Source organism: Macaca nemestrina, chromosome 10, assembly GCF_043159975.1.
Source record: "Macaca nemestrina isolate mMacNem1 chromosome 10, mMacNem.hap1, whole genome shotgun sequence".
Taxonomy (NCBI): Eukaryota; Metazoa; Chordata; class Mammalia; order Primates; family Cercopithecidae; genus Macaca; species Macaca nemestrina.
In genome coordinates, this window is record NC_092134.1 from 58,175,450 (window position 1) to 58,192,753 (window position 17,304).

Genomic DNA, 17,304 nt, shown 5'->3' on the forward strand with positions numbered 1-17,304 from the left:
AAAAAAAATGCAATTGGTTTTAGATTCTCTCACTTGTTGGGAGGGGTGGGGCATGGCAAGGGGTGGGGGGGAGAGAGAGAGGGTGTGGAGAGTAGGGTGTAAATAAGGCAGGCAGAAGCTCCAGAGAGGGTGGAGACAGAGCTTCACAGAAGAAAAATATGTGAACCTGGTTGGTACAACATAGCTTCTCCAGACCCACCCACACTTTCCCCAGCTCTGTGCTTTGGCTGACGGCGGGAGGTTGACGGCGAGTGGTGCTGAAGGGACAGCTCCAGCAGCGGCTGATTTGGGGGAGAAACAAAATCTGCAGATGGAATCGGAGCAGGGCGACTTCACCTTCAAGTGGTGAGCTCTCCTGACCTCCGGCCAGTCTCCGCTCCATTCACGGCCAGCCGATCTGCCCGCTCCCGGTGGGGTCGGGCAGTGCCGGCTGGACCCGCCCAGAGCTCCATGGTTTGCCCAACCCTGCGCGATGGTGACTCTGGGCGCGGAGGTTGGCGACTGGCAAATCCGCAGATCACAGAATGAAGGCGGGGAGCGCGGCCGGCGGCCGGTGGGGGCTTTGTCCCCCACCCCAGCGCCCAGAGAAGCGGCTCAATCACCTGAATCCGGAAAACGCCAACAAGTAGTTTCTCGTCGGAGAACGGCGGCTCAGCTGGGCGCCAAGACTCAGTCCTGCTGCCCAGAGAACCTCGTCCACTCGGAAACCAAAGCAAAACCACTTTTCTCTCGGTCTCCTTAAGGTATCTGGAAATGGGGTGGGGGTGGTGAAAGGGGGCATTTCCTGGAAAGGGCTTGTTGACCCTGCAGGCAGGCATCCCCCCTGCTCCGCCTTTCCGCAATAGAAATGTAGAGATGAAGCCCTGGGGAGAGGTGGCTGGGAGGCTGGAAACAGGGACACTGTCAGCGAGACTTCCACATCAGGGACCCAGGGGGTGTGCCTCCAAGCAGCTTTTCCCCCGAGCCTCGCCCCTCCTAGAAAGCAAATCCCCCACCCTCCACCCCTTAAGGGATTTGTTTTTCTTGGGAAGGGGGATGGGTGGGAGGCACTGATCACCTCTATTCTTAAAGATGGATCCTAGTTAGTTGTTTCCTTTCCCAAGTAATAATAATATCAACAACAACAATAATAATAATGTGAAAAGGAAATTGAATGAGGAAGTAAGTCAGAGGTCTCCTAGGTGAAAAGCAACAGCAGAGATTTTTTTTTTTCTCTGACTTCTGCGTGGTCTTTTTGCATGGTCTGTGAGCAAGTGTAGAGGTGAACCTAGAACAGGTTGCGTAGAAGGCACTGCCTGAGCGCTAGGGAGTAGCGAGGGGTCTGGGGTTGACCTAGGGTGGGTGTGGAATAGGGGCTCTTCACAGGGTGAGGAGAGGGTGTGCTCTCACCCAACACTGTCAAGTTGCCTGAGGAAAACCCCCTGCCTAAGGAAATTGCATCCAGGCTAGGGGAAGGGGAGAAAGAGGAGGGTCTTGGAGAGTGGGAGTGAGAAGCCAACCAGGGGAGGAGGAGAGAATGGGGCAAAGGAGGGGGAGAAAGTAGGCTTAGAGGGAGGGAGAGGGTGTTTGGGGAGGCAGAGAGGGGGTTAGGGGCTGGGAGCAGGTTGGACTTGAGAGGGAACAGAAAAGAGGAAGAGTGGAAGGTGAAAAGATGAAGGAGAAGAGATCAGAGCCAAAAAAAGGAAAGCGGGAGGCAAGGGAAACGGTGTCATGAAAGGTCAAGAAAGACTTGGACTGCTGTCTCCGTAGTTCTCTGGAAACCTGGGAAAGGTGTGATGCAAGAGGCAGGGACAACGCTGGACGCTGATCCCCTCCGGGGGAGGGTCCCTTGCCCCATGCCTGTCTGCCAACCCTGCATCCCGGGACTAGCTCTGGGTTGGTGGTGGGGGTCTTGGTGTGTCTTTGACGGCCAAGATCTTTAACTCGGCGCTGTGTTTGCCTTTCCCCAGTCATGTCTGAGTCACAGAGATGGGCAAGATCGAGAACAACGAGAGGGTGATCCTCAATGTCGGGGGTACCCGGCACGAAACCTACCGCAGCACCCTCAAGACCCTGCCTGGAACACGCCTGGCCCTTCTTGCCTCCTCCGAGCCCCCGGGCGACTGCTTGACCACGGCGGGCGACAAGCTGCAGCCGTCGCCACCTCCACTGTCGCCGCCGCCGAGAGCGCCCCCGTTGTCCCCCGGGCCAGGCGGCTGCTTCGAGGGCGGCGCGGGCAACTGCAGTTCCCGCGGCGGCAGGGCCAGCGACCACCCCGGGGGCGGCCGAGAGTTCTTCTTCGACCGGCACCCGGGCGTCTTCGCCTATGTGCTCAACTACTACCGCACCGGCAAGCTGCACTGCCCCGCAGACGTGTGCGGGCCGCTCTTCGAGGAGGAGCTGGCCTTCTGGGGCATCGACGAGACCGACGTGGAGCCCTGCTGCTGGATGACCTACCGGCAGCACCGCGACGCCGAGGAGGCGCTGGACATCTTCGAGACCCCCGACCTCATTGGCGGCGACCCCGGCGACGATGAGGACCTGGCGGCCAAGAGGCTAGGCATCGAAGACGCGGCGGGGCTCGGGGGCCCAGACGGCAAATCTGGCCGCTGGAGGAGGCTGCAGCCCCGCATGTGGGCCCTCTTCGAAGACCCTTACTCGTCCAGAGCCGCCAGGGTAAGGCCAGAATCGACCCCTTCCCTGCTGCTTCAACTTCTCCCAACTCCCTCCCCAACTTTCTGTTCTTTTCCACCCCAGGGCCTCAGGGATGGGGGTAGAAGAGACCCGGGACTTCCTAGCGATGCGGTTAGAGGCTCATCCTTTGCAGGGTAAACCCAGGGACCCTGGCCACCATCCCACACAGTACCATGTTTCTCCTCCTCTTCTCCCAACTCAAACGGATTTACTTTAGCAGATGGGACCTACAGGGCAAATGTCGACTTCTCTGTGCACGTCTTCTGGACCTTGTCCTGAAACGGGTATGAGGATTCATCTCGAATTTCTCTCTCACTCCTTTGTTCTAACTTTTCCTGTAGCTAAGATCTCTTTTCTGGCCTCCTGGTCATCCCTATTTGACATTTTCAGTTTGGCCTCTTCACGTCTGACTCACCCAGAGCAGTGCTCAAATTAGGGATAGATTCTGAGGACAGAGGAAGGGGAAATGGAATATATCTATGTGACTGGGGAGATGGAGGGAGGAAAGATTTGCCAGGAGGTTTATTTTGTAAAGAGAATCTCCAGAACGTTGTTTGGGCCTGTCACTTTCCAGGGGAGATGAATACTAGGATTGTTTCCGTGAGTTGACCAGAAAGCCCACTTACACAGGGGATTTTGAGCCTGGTCCCTTTCTCTTTGGGTTGTATCTCTGATCCTTACAGGTTGAACATACATTAACCCATTAACCACTTTGGTGATCCTAGTTCTGTAAATCTGAATAATTAAGATAGGAACAAACTTTATTTTAATTTTAATATTGTGATTCCAGCCTTAGTGTTCTTTTTTGGGTTCTAGTATAAATGACAGCTCAACTTTAATCCTTGACACTCCCAATTAATTCTTCAAAATCTCATGAAGAGATTATAAAAGTAACCAATAATGGTTTCTCTGGTGGAAAGGAAATAAAGACATATAAATAACCACAAATTACACAGTATGTGAACAGTTTTTAATTACATGTGAGAACAAAGTACTGCATTTGGTTAAATCTTTGCAACTGCATGTGTCTGGTTTGCTTCTGACACCCAGAAAACGCATCCCATGGGCAGAATGGGAATTCTCCCAACTTTACTTTGGCTCTATCTTCATTATTTTCTTCCTCTGTATGTCAGAAGTGTCTGCATCTGAGATGTTATGCAGCTATCTACTAATTTGTCAGAAGATGTGCTTCCGATAACACTTTGGAAGTCTGTGGATGTGTTTTGTTTACAATGTGAAATAGAATATGAAAGAGACAATTTAAAGCATTGCTACTCTTTTAGATTTGGTATTTAAATGCATACATAAATTCTAGCATGCCTACATACACATATTTGAACATAGAATTAATAGCTTCAACTTGGAAATCCTTTTTTTTTTTTTTTTTTCAGGCCATGCCATAAATTCAACAACAGGGTTGGCATTCAGGAAAAAAAAAAAAAAACAAAAAAACTAAATCAACCAAACAAAACCACAAGTGCATATTTATTTAAATTAAACCACAGGCTCATGACCATTACATCTGTGCATCTGTGTTTCTTGGATTCCAGCTGAGTGTTATAGAGCTCTTTCCATTTGGTGGCTAAAAGGATAATCTGAATTTGTTTTCAGGCCCATCGTGTGATTCCTTTTTCCAGATAATGTGCTACAAAAGGACAGAATGTTTTATTATTTTTCCTTATGGTAACATAATACATTTTATTGTAGGCCAGATTGCATAGCAAAAACTTTAAGAAGGTGTTCAACTTTTATCATTGCCATGAAATTTGATTCTATAGATTATTGGTCAAAAGGATAAAGCATTGACTTGAAAACTGTGTGTTTAAAAAACATTTATTATGATATTTCATTATAATAATATTGAGGCTTTGATCTGCATCTGTTTTAGGTGAGAAAAGAATACATCAAAATTGAGACTGAAACAAGGTCAAAGAGCAAGTAGAAACAGAATCAGCTAAGAATCATAGACCCGAAAAATTTATTTGAGGTCACTTTTAGTCAAGACCCTTTATATTGTAGATGAAGAAAATGAAGACTGCAGATGCTGAGTGATGGCCAAGGTTATACATCAAGTTAATAGCAAAGCCAAAATTATCCCAGAGGTCTCATGACTCTCTCCTCAGGCCCTTTCTAACAAAACTACTGATTATAACTGGACTGGATTGTGAAATCTCTGCAGATCACATTGCTCTTGAGATTTAATGCGGCATAAGACATTCACTAGAATCCTAACTTTGAAAGGTCATCTATGAGTTTTAAAATATGTGTATTCCAGGACTTTCACTCCTAGAATTTTTACCCTTTACCACCCAACAGTAGAATAAAAATATGGGACTTGAATTAACTTCTTAAAAAGAATCCTGTTTGAACTTTCCATTTTTATTGACCAGTCAGTGTTTAATGTTTGGCTTTCTTTTGTGAGTCTTGTCTTCAGAGAAATCTCTTCAAATTATTAGGGGTTGGCTGAAAAAAGGTAATCGTAAGTCATCATTCTACTTAAAAGTGACTTAATATTTTTTCCTGAGCACTTTTAGTTAAGATGATAACCTGACAATGTTATCTGACTAGTTTGAAAAATAGAGTTACATGTGGAGGCCACAAGTTGAAATTATATTTTGCATGGACACAATTTGAGGAAACATAAAATAATTATCAAGTGGTTTGCTTCAGTTGTCTTATTATCATGAGTCTCAGTCTTAATAGAAGTATTTGAAGTTTTATAAACACTCTTACTTTTTAACATTAGCTCATCTTTTATTGAAATGTTTGACATGAAAAATTTTAACTCTCTGAATTCCCTTTTCAACTCATTATACTTGTTTCACAATTTTCTTTTTTCTCCAATATTGAAAAGATTAGATCAGTTATATAATAGATGTGCTTTGTTTGTAACTTTTATGATTTAAATGACAGACAAAAACAATGGTGATAGGAACTGAATAATTAATTGGATTTTGCAACCCTGCATTTTTGCCTTCTCTTTTGGTTGGCATGTCCCTCTCCTCTATGATTTTTAATTTATTAAGTAAATACATATATGAGGGGTCTAAATTGTTCTATTTCAATTGGTAAATAAGTTTATATCTTATACATTGAAGCTTTTATTCTTAAGAATAGTATTTAAAAATAGAAGTTTATAAAAATTCAAATATAAGTTGTCATGGAAACCTGTTGTGGAGAAAATGAGATCAGGAAAATAATGAGAGGTTATTTTGTTGATACTAGTGAGTGATATTTACAAATAGTAAAAAGCAAGGATGCATACATATACTTGTAAAAATGTGATGCACTGTATATTTTCAATTTAATATGTAAGTGTTAGAAAAAGGTAAAGCTTCTATGTGCTTTCCCTTGAAGAATGTATCATATATAAGAGGACGGGCACCAGGCAGAAATTCCTTGATAGAGTTTCTAGATTTTTAGAAGTTTTTAAAAATGACATAAGGACAAAATACTAAAATAAAAGACAATTTTGAAGAATCTGTTTGGAATATTAAACTGCTGAGAGCAGTTATAAGTTTCTCTTTCTCTTCTTTCACTTACTTTTTAATAGGGTGGGGGAGATAATTGAATTCAGCTCTGTTTTAGAGTGTTGGCTCTTCCTTGGTGATTTATGCATATCTTTGATTACTTGATCTTCTGTTTTTTACTTTTAAAGCACATTTTACAAAAGGAAAAACAAAATAATAACTGCCATGGAACCCCATTTAAGATGTTGGATTTTTGATATGTTTCTAGCTCTTTCACAAACATTCCCCTGACCTTTATCTCATTTACCATTGTTGAAATACAATATGGGTTGTATGTCATATACAATCCTTCTGAATCATACATGGATTATGATAGTGAATCTATACTTTTTTAAATCTTGAAAATATTCACGTTATTAGCATTATAGATTATTTCTACAGCATTGCTAAAACATACTCCTTAGAAGCCATTAACATGGAAATTTTAATTTCTAGCATTAGACTCAAATTTGCAAATATTTCATTTACTTTGTATGGGCCACTTTTTCCTCTTGCCACAAAACAAAACAAAACAAGAAAGAAATGATCTAAATAAATATTTGCTAGTATTAAATGTAGCACTTGATTTTTAAAAATTATAATAAGGTGTAGGAACAATTTGAATGATGTATTAAGATTAAAGGAAGAAAATATATTAAGTCTTGTTTGGTAAGAGTGGTTCTAATTAAATAATGGCTAAATATAGCTTATCCATAAAATATCGTCAATTATTAAAATTTTAGAAAATTCATTTATTCAATGAATATTGATTATGTAGTCACTGTAGGCTGGAAACTATGAAAAGTACTGGGAATGCATGGAGAAGATACAGTCCTTTGCCTTCAGTGAGCTCACCTCTCTATTTATAATAAAATATTTCCTAAAGGCATTATCTATTAAATAAAAAAAACAAGATTACGGTAAATAAAATTCTAGAGGTGTTAAAAATGAATTTTCCTCAAAAAAAAAAAAAAAAGATCTCACATAGGAATATTGCCTGACATATGCAGTAAAATATTCCTTTTAGAAATGATGATGTTAAGGTATTATTGGTCTTTATTTTATTACAAAATATTAGGATCTTTAATTCTTTATTTTTCTGTTTTCATAATGACTTACAGTCTCTCTCCTTACAATATAATGAAGACTGTACTTATATCAAACAACAATTGAACTATTTGGGTGTGTGGACAAGTTTATTTTATTATTTCCATTTAATTACAAGTCATGACCAACCACATGACAATGCATACTCAAACTTCATATTCATCAAACGAGTCTGCTATAATAGTACAGTGTGTTTGCACTTTCCACCTAAGCATTTAAGTGTCTTTTCACCTTTTCAGGGCCACTAGTTAAAAGGTTTATAAATAAATTTAATTTTATGCTTGTATTCTGAGCATTGGATAGAATCAGAGAGTACCTGATTTAATTGATCACTAAAATAATCAAGTAAATTTAATTGCCAATTAAATATATATACTAGTAATATACACATGAGGTGACCTGATTTATGGCTGGACATTAGGTGTGCAAAAAGTGAATGTACTTGGATAAATTAGGTATGACCTTTTTCTCTAATATTTTGCTAAGAGCTCATTTGTAGAACTGAGTTGACAAAATTAAATAAAAGACAAGGAAAGTTTTTATCTTTGTCAGTGAGCTTATTTTCAAAATAACTGAAAAGGAAGGTATAGATCAACCTTTTTGTAGTTTCCCATTTGAAAATGTTTATCATTACCATCAATTTTTACTACAACAAATAAAGTAAATGTGATTTTCAAGTCTTGTATTCTTTGAACTTCTGAGTCATATATTCTTTTTACTGTGGGAACCTTTAGAAATGTGTCTAAATAAAATAGTAAAGAGCATTAAAGATAAACACAGATCTGTAGAAGAAAATATATAGTGGCAAAATAGTCCAAAAAATTATCACCAATATATTCCATAAACTTAATTCAATTCTGGTTGAAATATGAAGGGCTTTTCTTTATATTCATAAGAGCAGTCAAGATATTCTTTTAAGACAGAAAAGCACTACTTTTTTGCCTTCCGTGTAGGTTGAGGGATGGTAATAATCTCAACACTGTGTAGTCAATATTTTCATGGAAAGTGAATAGAATGTGAGTGTTGGGAGGAGAACAGAGCAGGACTGGATATTACATGGAAAAAGAATTGAAAAACGATTGAGACCTATGAGACCTACGCTCCAGCACTGATTTCAACACTAGTTGTGTGACCTTGGAGAATTTACTTCATCTTCCTGAATCTTGATTTCCTTTGCTTTATTCTGAAAAATAAAACACAAACATTGAGATGACACATTGGACTAGATAGTGTCTAAAGTTCTTTTCAGCTCTAAAATGTTGAGGTTTGTAAGACAGTTATTGCTAAAGATTCTGGGGGAAAGAGGAAGGGACAACATGTTCATGCCCATTCTGATTGCACTCCAAGGACCATCACACTAATAAGGTAAACCAGAATCTTTTTTTGTTTTGTTTTGTTTCAATTTTCATTTGTAACTTTCTGCCCTTTTTTTTCCCCTACAGCTGTTGGGTAGCTACTGCTGTGGTTACCATAGAAACAGGTTAGCTCCCAGCTTCCTGTTTCCATTGAAAACAGCTTTCTCTCAACCACATATTGATCTCAGGAAATCATTTTGCTGTGGCTCTGGCATGAAACCCATAAAGATGATCGGCTCTGTCATTTCTTAGGTCTAAGATTCAGTGCAGGTGTATATCCATCCACCTGCAAGGGTAACCGATTAGATAATCTCAGTCTTATTTTCACTTGAAAAGTATCTTGTCAACAACACCATGTTTTTCCCCTTTTCATATTTTATATAAAAGGGATAGTCTTATTCTCTTGAGGACTTACACTATGCCTAACACATTTAAGTGTTTACAAAATAGTGTCAAATTATTCAATTCTAATCTCTTTCATAACCCATTCTATCAGAATAGACATAGAAAATAGTGTGCTGTCTAGCACACTTCTTAAGTTAAAATTATATTTTGTTCATAATGTTCATATGTTCATTAAGATATATTTTAATGTGCTGACTAGTGAAGAGTATTTAAAATGAATGTGCATGTATAGTGTATAGTGCTCCATATTTCTCTTTTGAGAAAATATTTTTTCTATTTTAGGGTATATGTATCTACATAAAAAGAATATATATTCACTGTTATAATACAGATACATACTCAGGGAATATATTTGTAAAATTTGCATGTGGGTAAGATATGGGATCGACTTGTGGGAATATAACTTAAAGTTTTGATTGAGAAGTGCATGTGTGCATGTTATTATGTGTGTCCAAAATATATTTTATATTAGTGAAATTGATGAAGAAATATGTGACAGACTTCTGGCGTTTATGCTGATTAGAACTGGAAGAAAATTGGCAATCATCTGGCACGACTGCCTCGATTCACAGAGGAGACAACTGACATGTTTCAGCCATGACAAGTTAGTGACAATGGCAGGGCTAGTATTTAGATCTTGTGATTTCTGATTAAGTGTTCATCCTATTCAATTTTGATTGCTTAGTTTATACTGTGTTTAACACTAAATACACAAACTTTAGCTGTTGGGAAGCAGCAAGACTGTTAGGAAGGATAGGCTCTGACCCCTTCCATGTCTTACTGTTCAACAATATCAGAAATTTGTCATTATTTTAGGGATTTGCCTTATTTTCAAGATTTCCTTCCAGTTGCAGTCTTCCATTGCTGCCTTCTCCACTAGTTTTACATGTTATTGTCTTACTTCCTTTAAAGCCTTAAAACTAACATGCTTATGCACTTAACCCCCTTTTTCCCCTTCAGCTCGTAATAATGAGAAGACCTGCGGGAGCCTACCTCCCAAGCTGAGCCAGAAGATATAGATAATTAAGAAATAAGATACCTATTTTTCCTTTGACCCTTTTGTGTATACGTCTTTTATAATATGTTTTTCTACTCTTGTTCGATTTATTTATTTTTAATGCAACACTGGTTCAACCTATTGGCAATAGAACATCATCTTCTCAAATGTAAATAACCAGGTCATGGTGGGTTTTCCCAGGGATAACTGGTGAATTGAAGAGAAAAGCGTTTAGAGCTATTGGAGATCTGCAAACAAAGTTAAATGTTGTTGTAAGGTCAGTAAATACAATACAGAAAAAACAATTTCCCTGAACATTCTTTAATGAACAGTAAGCCAAATATAGTGTAATGGAAATGTAAAGCAATGTTATAATTTGGGAGCGTCCCAGATAATACATTTTATAGAAATCAAAACAGAAGAACTTGGGGCAAAATGTTATGGATAACGTTGGGTAAAAATACTCCATAATTACTGCAATTGCTTGACTGGAAGTCATGTAATTTCCTGAAAGTTGATAATAATACCAACATCTTGCTAAACTGACACTTCCTCAATGCTGTATGTGTCCAGAAAATCTCATGCAGACACTTAAGTAGTGTCTTCTTCATTCTTTGTTTGAAGCCCCCGGTTGGTGTGCTATCAAATCTTAGAGCTTTGCCATTCTTTAACAATATCTGACTGTGCTGTAGACATCTTTAAAAATTGGAGCAAAGGCAAAGATAGTCTTTCTCGACAGTTTTTTCTATAACTTAGTCTTAGCAGTGAAAGGTGTTTTCCTTTGAGTTGTCTCTACGATGAAAGACCAAGATAGAAAAAATAATCAACTTTTGGTTGCATAAATTCTCTTATTTTATACCAATATTTTATCTAGGATTTTAAAATTGTTTAGTAAATAATAAAATGCAAAGATATCTTTTATAAAATGTAGTGATTTAAATAACATTGTCCATATATTCAAATAATGTTAATTGACTCTGTAAGATTACATGTTTATAAATTATGTTTAAGCAAAAACTATTTGGATCCATATAAATTCATTTTTTTGAGTTTTTTTGATCATTTTGGTCTCCTTGAAAGGGCCAGATATTATTCAGAATTTATGTAAAATTTGTGTCTATGCTTGCAAATTATAGAATAGAAATTCAGATATGGGGTTCTTGATTTTGGTACTTTTAAGTTTATTGACTTAGGATTAAATGCTATTTGCTAAAAGTGAATATTGTATAATAATTGTACCGGAAATGATGGCATAATAATCATTGCAGTAACAAGCTTCCTTACTGATGTTGATGTATTAATTTTTAGATAAAAGTAGCAAAACTGGTATTTAGGAAAGCATAACAATACAGTTATTACAGTTTGATTTATCATTTAAGTTGTTCTGCTTCTCTCTTTTAGGCTTCTTTTGGGAGCAATGAGAGGAATATTATGAGTTACTAGAATGCTCTAATGCAACCAAGTAGACTGAGTAGGAAATGGGCAGAATAGAACATTAACTGGCCTTTGTCTGTACAAACAGAATCTAAACTAGCAGTTATCTTTAATTTTTTAAATATATTATAACTTTAGGTCTGAATGAACCTATCACTATTATCTAAAATAATCCGTGGATACATCAAAGTTGAGCAACTTTCATATTTGTATCATTTGCATGCTGGATACTTATGCTTAATTCCCAGGCACATAATGTTGACTGCAATTTAATACTTAGAGTGCAATGCTAGAAATATAGAATTTAAGCAAACTAACAGGATCAAACATATTTTAATGTATTATTAGGCTTTAATGACATTCAAAAATGATTAGACTTGATGCAAAAGCAGGGTTGTCTTTAATTAATTGCCTCATTTTTTTTCTATAAATTTACTGTTTAATTCTTAATTGTAGTATGCACACGCTATCAATTGCTAGATTTTTAAAAATTTAGTGAATGTTTTAAAAAATTTGATTCTTTTTCAATTTTTTCATCATTGACTCAATTTATCTCTGATTTATCTATCATAGGTGATTTCTTAGTAACATTTGTTTTTTAGATGTAAGTGCAGTTGCCAGAGCACTCGACGTTGTACTTCAGTGCTGGGTTTCTTTATCAATATAGTCTTTTGTGTTTCCTCTACTTTGGCCTGCATTGATTGGATGATAAAGTAGCATGTTGTTGTCAGGGTTTGTACATTCTCCTTTAACTAAACAAACTGGGAGAGAAAAAAGTGTCAAAGTTTCTAATGCTTTTGAATCTCTTAGTTGACAACTATTGAATTTCAACTGTTGGCCAGAACTAGGTTATGTTCTAAGAATGCAAAATGCAAAATGGATTAAAATTTGGCACTTGCCTTCATGACACTTGTATTCAGTAGGAAAAGAAGAACTATAAATTCACAGTTATAGTGCACTAAGTGATATAGTAGAGACATTCATATAGTGTAGACACACAGGTTAAGGAGGAAACAAGTCTCCTACACGAAGGAGATGACAGTTTGGTTAACTCCCATAAGATAAGTAGGCATTTTCCAAAAATCAAGGGGAAGGTCAATGGAATAGGGAGCAAACATGAAGGCTTAACGGGGAATATCATGTCATGTAACACTGAATAATAAAAAAATCTGAAGGCGTGAAACATGGCAAAGACAGAAAAACAGGCTTGAAAGAACAGGGAGGGTGGAAATTGGGAAGGAGGGGACCGCTGGGCTTATATACAAGATATCCTGCAAATATGTAAGACACTCAGTCCAGGACAGCAATAGATACTCTTTTATCAGTTTACTTAAAATTTGCAGTTCACAAATTTGGATGTGCCTATGCATCACCTAAGATGATGACTAAAATTGTACAAATCAGGTCTCGCCCCAGAGATCCTAATTCAGTGGGATTTGGGTATGATTCAGATCAGGTGAATGTGTTTTGAGCACAGTTGGCTACTTGCTCACTATGTGCCAGTACTCTGCTACGACTGCAGAGAAAACAAATACAATTGAACAACGAATTAAGAGAAAAATCAAGCTTAGACCAGTATTAGAACTGGTTACCTGTAGTCCAGTAGGATGTTAACAGGTGTTGTCTCTCAAAAGAGTTTCCTGGATGGACGAATTTGGAAAAAAGTTAAAAATAAAGTTATATAGTTGTTTTTTTAATTGCATGTCTTCTTAGAGTGAAGGAGTTAAGTAACTAACTGGCTGACTTCTGATAGTTGATTTTGAGATGGAAGCAAATTAGTGTATTAGTGTTAAGGACTTGATTGAATATGCTAAATGTGAATTCTGACTCAACAACTTGCTTGCTGTCTTTTCTTCAGGGAATTCTCTAAGCCTCCTTTTTTCTCATCTGGACCAGGGAGAAAATAATAGTGTCTGACTCAGTAGAGTGCTACGAGGAAAGACTGATCACATTTATGTTAAGAATCCAGACCTGGTTCTAGAAATGTCGTTCGTATTATTGTTACTCTTAACATTATCATTGCTATTCTTTTTTTTTTTTTTTTTTGAGACGGAGTCTCGCTTTGTCGCCCAGGCTGGAGTGCAGTGGCGGGATCTAGGCTTACCGCAAGCTCCGCCTCCCGGGTTCACGTCATTCTCCTGCCTCAGCCTCGCGAGTAGCTGGGACTACAGGCGCCCGCCATTTCGCCCACCGAGTGTTTTTTTTGTATTTTTTTTTTTTTTTTTTTTTTTTTTTTTTAGTAGAGACGGGGTTTCACCGTGTTAGCCAGGATGGTCTCGGTTTCCTGACCTCGTGATCCGCCCGTCTCGGCCTCCCAAAGTGCTGGGATTACAGACTTGAGCCACTGGGCCCGGGACGTTATTATTCTTTGAGGCAAGCATTGCTCGTTTCTGGAGGTGAGGAGTTTATAGTAGCCTACTTTAAGAAGGCTTTCTGGTGTTTAGAATGTTCATGAAGAAATAAGTTGTCTTTCCCTGAGATTTTTCATGTGGATTCTAAATGACTATCTGTCCGGGCAGTTGTAGAAGTAATTATTTCATGTATGATTAAATGGTAATTAATTAAAATAATATCTAATATACACATTATAAATCAGGCATATTCCAAGCGGCAAGGTGAAGGCATATTCCCAGCCCTTAACACGCTTGTAGTGTATTGTAAGAAAACAACCAAAGGATGATGATAGTGCAGTGTCATAATATCTGCAGTAGAAGTGAGCACAGGGTGATTTGGAGGTTAACACAGCTTTGCTAGCATTGGAAAAATTTTCCTATCTGTGTTGGTACCACAGGAGGAAGAGGAGATAGATTTTTCAGACAGTGGGAAGAGCCTAAATAGTTTCAACAGGAAAGGAAGGCATGGACTGTTTGTCCTGTTTGAAGTACTGTGAGTAATTAAATACCACTGGAGCTTTGAGCAAGGGGTGGGGAGGTACACAGCAGACAGACCCTGAGGTTGGCTGGGAATGCTTGGTAAGTTCTCTTGAGAAGTTCTGGTCTTTCTCTGCTGGTAGTGGAGAGATTGTGAAGGATTTTAAGAGCACCAGCAAACAGATTTGTAATTGGGAATATCTTTCTGAAACTTTTGTAGCTGAAGAGGGGATTGGGTTGGAGCAGATGAGTGTAAGTTTTTCAGGGGGGCCACAGTTTAGTGTGTTACTGAAGTAACACAGGTGGTAGGAGACAACATTGAACCTTGAAGAGGAATGAAGTAAAATGGTAAAATGGACACAGTTGAAGAGGAGTTTTGACTAATTAGGTAGGAGTGAATGAGGCAACAAGAAAAGTCAAGAATGTTCCCTTAGTTTCTGTTTGTGTTATGGGACAAGAGAAACTTTATGACTTCTTCCTCATTCAAGATTCAGTGGTTACGTTTTGGGTATCTGGCTCATGAGTAGTTAGTTATTCTTTTACAAGATTTAACACTATAATATTTGGTATTATATTTTGTGATTTTTTTCTTTTATATTTCTGTATAAACTACTTAATTATAGAAGGCTACTTCACAGAGTTTATGGTTGTGAAATTAGATGCTGAGTATGCCAGTTAAGATTTTTGGTTATTGTAATTCACCACCATAACAAGTTAGTGAGATAAGCAATCCTCTGTACAAGAAATACAGGCTTTACATTGCTACTACTTTATTTAAAACCCAAGAAAATAATATTAGCTTTTGCATGGTTTCTGTGAAACAGAACTGCCTGTCCCATGTAGAAGTTCATGTGGATTCCAAAACTAGAAATTTGAATTGAACTAGGATTAAAGGAAAATGATGATGTGATTTTGAAGTTCAAAATACTCCTTGGAAAATTGCTTTACATAAAACTCACTGTTGAAAAGTAGAGGAAAGAGCAAAGGTGGTAAGGAAGAAAAATAAAAATGAAAACAGGTATTAAACTGGGAAGATGGTGACTTCAGAGACAAGACAGTCATTCCTTCCAAGGCACAAACATACCACACCATTCTCTTGTTTTAAAAGAACTTTATCCATTTTCCTTGAGTACATATTAAGATTCCATAGAATGGCTCTTCAGAACCTTGTTACTACCTGTGCTTCTAGTCATTTTCCTTACAACTCCACTGCCAAAAGTGTAGTTGTGTTCAAACCACATTTTTTTTTTTTTTTTTTTTTGCCATTCCTGGATATCAGACATGGATTCTCTGGTTATCAAATATTTTTTAACACCTCCTCCTAAGCAGTTAATTTCTTTCTCTGAGTTTCCACATAATTTTATAGACATTGTATTATAGCACTTAACTAACTGTGTTAATTTCCTAGGGCTTCCATAACAAATCACCACAACCAAATGACTTCAAAGGGGTGACTTAAAACAACAGACACCTATCTTCTTACAGTTTTGGAGGCTAGTTTGGCAGACTTGATTTCTTCTACTGGTTCTAAAAGATAATCTGTTTCATGACTCACTGCCTGCTTCTGCTGGTTGCAATTCTTGGAGTTTCTTTGTGTTTCTTGGCTGTAGATGCATCTCCATCTTCACATGATGATCCCCTTCCCCTGGCCTCACCTTGCCCTCAGTGTATGGGTCTCTGTTTTCTCTTCTTATCAGGACAATAGTCAATTGGATTATGTCCTGATTATGTCCTGATCTAGCCGAGTATGGCTCCATTTTGATTTAACTAATTGTTAAATTAGCTAAAATTTAATTCTGAGGTTTGGGGTAGACATGAATTTTGAGGGACACTATTGAACCCAGTACCCTAATTTTTCCATTTTGACAACACATTTGCAATATTCAGGGAATCTTTCTTATTTTCTGGTTACTCTTTTTTTTCATATCTGTGTATTATAACTTAATGACTGTAATATCTCTGTGAATCTTTCTGAAGATACTAGTTAGAAAATTCTTTAAATTCTATTTTATTTCTGGCATTAACTCTAGTCCCTTTATGAAATTTCTTTTTCATTTGTTCGTCTTGGTTGTTGCATTTTATACTATTGATTCTCTTCAGATAACTTTTCCTCTGAAAGAGAGTTGGGTGAATATAGTGTGTTGTGGGTAGATTGGCAGGATGGTGCAGAACACAGGATTCCCTTCGGGGTGGGTGGATAGGAGCAGGTGGGCAAATTGGGGTACTGTGGAGGTCTAAAAAAGGAAGTTTTATTTGGAGATAGAACTTTGGAGCATTTCAGTCAATATGGGGTTATCTTTCCTTTTTCTTTTGCTCCATGCACTTTGAGGAAATACGAAGGTACCTTAGAGTTTGCTCCACTTTTCTTTATCACACCAACATACCTAATTTAGAACTGTCTTCTCTTCTGTTGATTCCCTACTCTATTTATAGAGCTGTTCTTGCTAGCTATGTTCTAAGGGCAAATTCTATAGCCAGACACTGAAAGAAATTCCAGACCTAAGCAGTTGTCCCATAGCCAGCTCCCTCTCCTAGTACATGTTGCCTCTGAATTTGAGGTTCCTCCGGATTTCTTTGCGAAGAAAAGGACCAGTCCCAAGAAATACTCTCTCCTGTACCTATACTGAATTACATTACTCCACTTCCAATCTGTATATTCTTTATTTTCATCCTGCTTGCTTTATATCTCAGTATTCTAGTCCAATAGTAATAACTTTTCATCCCTGTGATTATTTTTCACCATTTTAAATAACATTTGGGTAAGAAGATAAGTTTGCTGTCTTCAACTAGAGTTTGACTATATGTGTATAGGCCTCTTGTTCATAATAGTTATAAACTTGTGTATAGGAATACTATTTTGTTGTTGTTGTTGTTTTTACCCAGAGTTATGAACAGTGTCTGGTTATTTTCTTACTAGGTTTTAAAAAAATTGTAGACATTTATAGGGTACAATG

At 38.2% G+C, this 17,304-nt stretch overlaps 1 protein-coding gene across 21 annotated transcripts in view; it reads left to right on the top strand.

The window, feature by feature from the left end:
- Positions 1–459: 459 nt before the first annotated feature.
- LOC105473347 (potassium voltage-gated channel subfamily C member 2) overlaps positions 460–17,304 on the top strand; it is a 168,375-nt gene continuing 151,530 nt past the window's right edge. For 17 of the 21 annotated variants that reach the window (XM_011727138.2, XM_011727137.2, XM_011727136.3 and 14 more), the window contains exons 1-2: positions 460–743; positions 1,950–2,655. In XM_011727138.2, the coding sequence (XP_011725440.1) occupies positions 1,969–2,655 (687 nt within the window). In that variant the 5' untranslated portion in view covers positions 460–743; positions 1,950–1,968. Of the gene's footprint in view, positions 744–1,593; positions 1,771–1,947; positions 2,656–17,304 lie in introns of those variants that run through there. The other 4 variants (XM_071071434.1, XM_071071429.1, XM_071071431.1 and 1 more) reach the window with 2 other exon arrangements.